The 5,928-nt window shown below is 44.0% G+C and overlaps 1 protein-coding gene across 1 annotated transcript in view; it reads left to right on the forward strand.

Annotated features, from left to right (window-relative positions):
- Positions 1-5,638, forward strand: part of GORAB (golgin, RAB6-interacting) — a gene marked incomplete at its 5' end in the record, with an annotated part of 7,904 nt that extends 2,266 nt beyond the window's left edge. The window contains 3 exons of the mRNA XM_010160229.1: positions 551-652; positions 2,439-2,579; positions 5,176-5,638. Coding sequence (XP_010158531.1) covers positions 551-652; positions 2,439-2,579; positions 5,176-5,638 — 706 coding nt within the window. The remainder of the gene's footprint in view (positions 1-550; positions 653-2,438; positions 2,580-5,175) is intronic.
- Positions 5,639-5,928: the final 290 nt, after the last annotated feature.

Raw genomic sequence — 5,928 nt, forward strand, 5'->3', positions numbered from 1 at the left:
CAGCACAATTCTTGTTCTTCTTTGTTGCTCATTTTCATTGTAACTTTTGCCAGCCTTTCATTCGAGTCAGTTTAATGATTTGGGGACTGTACTGTAAAGCAGACTTGTGACAGGATCTGTTTTACAGAAAAAAACATTTCCAAAAAGGAGGCTGTGTTGGCAGACTGAACAGATAGCTACTTCTAACAGCCAGTAGGAAATCTGAAACTGCTCCTACCTAGTGGGGAAGCACATCCTTTAAATGAAAAATTCCACCCAGTTCTGAAAAGGCTCAGTATGTTCTTTCTTCCAGCAAAGCTGAATTAACCAGCAGCTTACTTGCTTATGAAGATTTTTGTTCTGATCAGCAGATTTCATCTGGAAATGTTTTATTGGTCTGGATGAATTCTTGCAGATGATTCTTCTTCCCTCAGAACCGAAACCTGTTTATTGTTCCTTTGACATTTTCAGCGTTTGCTCCAGGAAATACGATGGTGAATATTTGTATCATTTGGGGAACAAGGAAAGAAATGAACTTCCTATTAATTTTGATCTTATTGTCAATGAGCAGGCAGGAGAAATCACGATGGGAAATCCTCCAGCAAGAGCAGCGGCTGATAGAAGAGAAGAATAAACGCAAGAAGGCACTCCTGGCCAAAGCTATTGCTGAGAGGTAAGGGGCTGTGCTGCAGCATGGGCTGAGGCATTACTTTTCATCTGCAACCGGTTGCATATCTTCTGTTTAAATCTCCCTTTTTCCTCCTGTCTGTGCTCTGTCACAGCTCCACAAGTGAGCAGCTGGGATCTACATTTCCCTTTGATGACAAGTGCTGGCCAAGACGCTGTGACTAAGCTTTTCACGCTTCCAGAGCTGCAGCTCTGTGCGCAGATGGAAAAGTTATTACACAATGCCAGAATGAGCTGAAGCCCTCGTGCCTGTCTGTAAGGGCATGTTTGGAAGTTGGGATGCTCGGATGCTCATCCCCGTTCTGTTCCTGATTTGTTTTCAGTGGATTTAAGGAAAGTTTATTTGATTCCTAACCAGTGAAGGGAAACCGTAGCTATTTCAGTTCGGGCTTCTGACCCATTAGTATGTGAAAAGTGTTGGAAAGAGAAGACAATCAACTGTAAGAAGGTCCCGTTTTACCACTGGCTGATGAGAAATTCTAAAAACACACATGTTCTCACAGTTGTTAGCTCTTGCTCTTCAGGTGGCCAGACTTGGAGGTACTGTACAGTGTTGTCCTTCCCTACAAACTAAGGTGAGGTTTGTAGAGAAGGATACTGGAGCAGCTGATAACACTGAATCGAGGAAGGAGATGGGAAGCTTTCAGACTCAGTGTTCTCGCAGACATGTATTATATTCCGGCCATCAAAGCTCTTGGGCAGCAGAGGTGAACACAGCCAGTACTGCGCAGAAGATTCCCTGAATATTTTGTTTTCCTGAAGATTCCCTGAATATTTTGTTTTCCTTTACCAGGCAGAGATAAAGCACGAGTACATTTGCTCTAAGCCACTGTAGGACAGCAAACGTAGGTGTGACCAGCAGGCTGGGTTCTTCCTCCTGGAAGCAGAACAGGAGGAGAGAGAGGACGACCTGGAAGGTGATAGCTAAGGAGTTACAGCTGACATCCACAGGCCTTCTTCAGGCTCTGAGCAATACTCCAGGATGCCTGTTTCTCTCCGCCTGCATCAGCTGAAGAGGGTGTCACTTTCTACAGATCTAGTCTTGCTTTCAAGTAGCTGCTTTGGGGTGTAAAGCAGGAGCTGAGAAGCATGGTTTTGCTGGTGGGATGAATGAGAGGCAAGTGACACGGTGTGAAAGCTTTCTGAAACTCACTTAGCTTGCTTGGGAGTGAAGTCCATCAAAGCTTGCTGCTCTTAGCAACACAGCGTTTTTGGAACTTAGGAATGAAGAGGCTGAGTTGAAAAAGGTTACATAAGGCTTGATTGAAATCCTTTGTGTTCAATGTAAAACTTTTCCATTGACTTCATTGGGATTTGGCTAGGCCTTTTGGGAATAATTTTACAAAATGAAAATCAAGCTTAGGTTAGGTGACTTTTTGGCCCTTGCTTACTGGGCTTCTTTGAAAGGGGATATATGCAGGGCTAAATACCCTTCCCCCTCTTGCTCCCCCCCCAGGCCATTTCCTGTTTCCTTACACTGAGAACTACTTAGATACAGAAGCGTCTTGTGTGTTTCCACAGTGAAGAAACACAATCCATTTTAAGCACTTTGATTATAGTCATTACGTAATTTTGCCGTAGTCCTTTAATAGCAGGCATTTTAGATCCCTGTGGATATTAAAAAAAGATCAAAAGTCTTAAGCCATAAAGGAGAAACCTTCTGAATAGCCCTTAAAGAAATTAGTTGCTCTGCAAATGAAGCAGGGCCCATTAATTCAAGAAGAGAGACTTGAAAAGGTAACTCATTCTTAAAAAGCGTATTCCTCTTGCAGATCCAAAAGAACTCAAGCTGAAGCAGTGAAACTAAAAAGGATTCAGAAGGAGTTGCAAGCTCTGGATGACATGGTATCCGCTGACATCGGCATCCTGCGGAACCGCATCGATCAGGCCAGCTTGGACTACTCCTATGCCCGGTAAGCGCCAGAGGAGGAGGAGGAGGGAATAGCCCTGCCTGAGCGGAGGGAGAAAATGCTATTTCCTCTCAGCGAAGTCGTAATGGAGCTGTGTGGCTGTAACAACGTGTCGTTAAAGTGGTCACAGTGCAGGGGGGGCCTTTGAAATCTCAAGGTGAAAGTGTGGGTTTTATTTCCTAATTTTTCCCTTGGAATCCGGAAGCTGAAGTAGGTTTTCTCCCTGCAGACTGTGTTTTCCAGCTTCATGCTGTCACGAGACATACTTCCCGCTTTACCTGTGCGGTTGTCCGTAAGCCCTGCTTTATTGTTTCAAGGTTGTTTATTTCTTCTCACGGGGAAGGAGGTTTTTTTAAAATTCCTTTTCAGGCAAACTTGCTTCTTGATGACAGCTCTGGTCCTGTTGGAGTCAATGGGACCAATTAAGCTTAAAACATACAATACTGCTGAAGTGCTTTTGGAACTGGGACCGAAAACTGAAGGAAAAAGTGAGCTTTCGCCCTTCACAATGTGCCTTTAATCACTCTGGTTCTGATGAGTTCCTTAAGTGCAAGAAATTAATCGGAACACCCTATTAGTTGCGGGTAAACCACAACATCAGTAGATAAACATCAGCATGTTTACGTAGCCGTTTAATAAAATGGAAATGTTCGGTTGCGGTTTTTAGGTCACGATTCGATGTGTTAAACGTCTATTTCTCCTTATGGCTTCTGCTGTACGTTGACCACAGGCCAATAAACATGGTAATTAGTCTTTTAAAAAAAATAGCAGCAGTAGCTAAAAAATAAGGACATTTTTTTGTGTAATTATCATTTGAAATATCTAAGATTAACTGCAGTTTGAGTAGCTGAGCGCGTGCAAATACTGAATTTCCTATCCTCAAGAGGAAAAACGTGTCAACGTATTTCAGGTTTAAGTCTGCTTTAATTTCTTCTGGAAATTTCCTTACCAAAATTTTGTAATAATGTGGCTGTTTGAAATGCTTAATGGCTAAGGAGCGTGTTGCACCAGCAGCTCACAGGTTCAGAAGGTGGTTTTTGATGAAGACAACAAAAAGGGACGCTGGTGGATCAAAGGGCATAAACTTTACAAAATATTTAATGACTTTTATGAACTTGCTAAGTCTTTGTGAGGGATTTGGAAATGCCAGTTAGATACTTGCAGTGTTGTAGTTTTTATGCATTATGAGCCAAAGCTGATGGGCTTGTAAGTCGTGTCTTGTTAAGCATTTTTTTAGTTCTTGCCTTATATTTTAGGGTGAAACCACAAATAATTTCATTGGGGCAAAAAGGGCAATATTAAATAGTCCTGAGCATAGTTAGGGGCATTTGACCGTTGCTCTGGAATAGCATTTTCATAAATAGGATGTGAAGAATATCTGTGAATTCAGCCCAAAGGTTTAACTGTGCAGAAGTTTCCAGCACAGCATTAGTTTTTTCCCATTTCAGGTACCTGGCCAAGGGAATTCTTAACCTTCTTGTGAGGGACACGTAACTGGGCATCTCCTGCCCACTGCAGACATAGCCTCTACAGCTGGCTCAACATTGTGTGGTTATTATATAACGGAACATACTTGGCAAGGCTTTTCTGTGTTATTTCCTTCTGTTTCCTTAAGTGAAGGATCTCTCCTAGCTTCCTGTTGCTGTGTTTAACCAGGTATTTGAATCTGGCTTTATAAAGCATCAGGATTCTTTATTCAACTTCCTTACTAGATTGATGAATGCCCCGTAAGGTACATCGCGTAGTCATTCTGCAGAAACCTTGGCATGTTCCCTTTCCTGGTGGGCAAGGTTGTGTCTATGTTTTAATTTGTCTAATTAAATCAAAATTAATAGGCAGATTCACTGGGTGTAGTGGAAGATGCATCACTAATGTGAACACCACTCATGACAGTCCTAGATATCCTGTGTTAACATCAGTAAATATTTGGAATACTTCCTTTTGGCTGTATTCATCGTGACAGGAAGTGCACGTTGGCAGGAGGTGTGTGGTGAGGGGATGCGCACAGTAAAATTCTACATCTGTTGCCCCACACAAGTTAGGGTTGCTGCTGATGTCATATGCTCTGTGGCTCTGCCCTGCTCATGATTTTCTGAACTGGGGGGAGGAAGACTACACCTGTCGACCAGATCCGGACCTAAGTGTGTATAGCACTGTTGGGGCGTCTGTGTCTGTTGGGTGGATGGTTGGATTAGAAAAACCACCAAACTGTTTTGCACTGCGTTCAGTTCACTAGATGGGTGTTATCAGAGGTGTGAAAACACTACAGTTTCTGATGGCTCCTTTCTGCGGGTAGTGATGCGTCTCAACGCAGGCAATAAAAATGCCTGTTTGTGGTTCAGTCTGTAGATTTCAGACGAGCGAATTAACTCTTGGAATACAGTGTCAGCTTGGGCTGATGTGTCAAGAGGAGATGATTTGATCGATTCACACTTGTTTTCTTCCCTTTTATTAATGTAGCAGCATGTCGTGATATAGCTGGCGTGATGCACTGCAGAGCGCAGTGCATTTCAGAGGTGCTTAAAGTATCTGTCCGTGTGTCAGGTTGTAAAGTGCTGTGAGAAATAACCCTCTGGAAATGACGATGATGGTTTTGCAGGAAGCGGTATGATAAGGCCGAGTCGGAGTACGTGGCGGCCAAGCTGGACCTCCAACACAAGACGGAGATCAAGGAGCACCTCACGGAGCACCTGTGCACCATCATACAGCAGAACGAACTCCGCAAGGCCAGGAAGCTGGAGGAGTTAATGCAGCAGCTGGAAGTGGAGGCAGATGAGGAAAATCTGGAACTTGAGATAGAGGTGGAGCGGATGCTGCAGCAGCAGGAGGCAGAAGCAGGGAGGCAAGCCAGCCAGTCACACAATCATGCTGGGACTGCTAAGGAAAACCCCACTCCCAGTGTTACGGCGCGGGAGAGCGAGCACGCTAACTGCGCTTCCTCTGTTTCTGAACAGTCGGTTCGGTCCGAAAACTCCGGTACCAAATCCCTCTCCGATATGGACAGCCAGACTCGAGCAGTAAACGTGACTCCAGGAAACTCCCCAGCTTGTTCTGATACGTGACTACTGTGTTCACATAAGCCAGCCAGTTACAGATGATACGCTCTCTGCGGGCTTGTGAGCCGTATGTTATAGCTGGGTTTCTGCCGTGCCAGTAACATGCACTTCACTTCTCTTTTCCTTTAATACTGTTTTCAGATTTTAGAGACTCTTTTTTTTTTTTCCCCACAAGACACTTATTTGGGGTTCACCATCTGTCTTCGTCATTCTGGTTTATGTTCTTGTTCTAATGCCCAGCTCTTCATGGGGCTTTGTGCCTCCCTGCAACGGGATACTTGGAAGTGAAGAGTAGG

This window comes from Eurypyga helias, unplaced genomic scaffold (assembly GCF_000690775.1).
Source record: "Eurypyga helias isolate BGI_N326 unplaced genomic scaffold, ASM69077v1 scaffold12951, whole genome shotgun sequence".
NCBI classification, from domain to species: Eukaryota; Metazoa; Chordata; class Aves; order Eurypygiformes; family Eurypygidae; genus Eurypyga; species Eurypyga helias.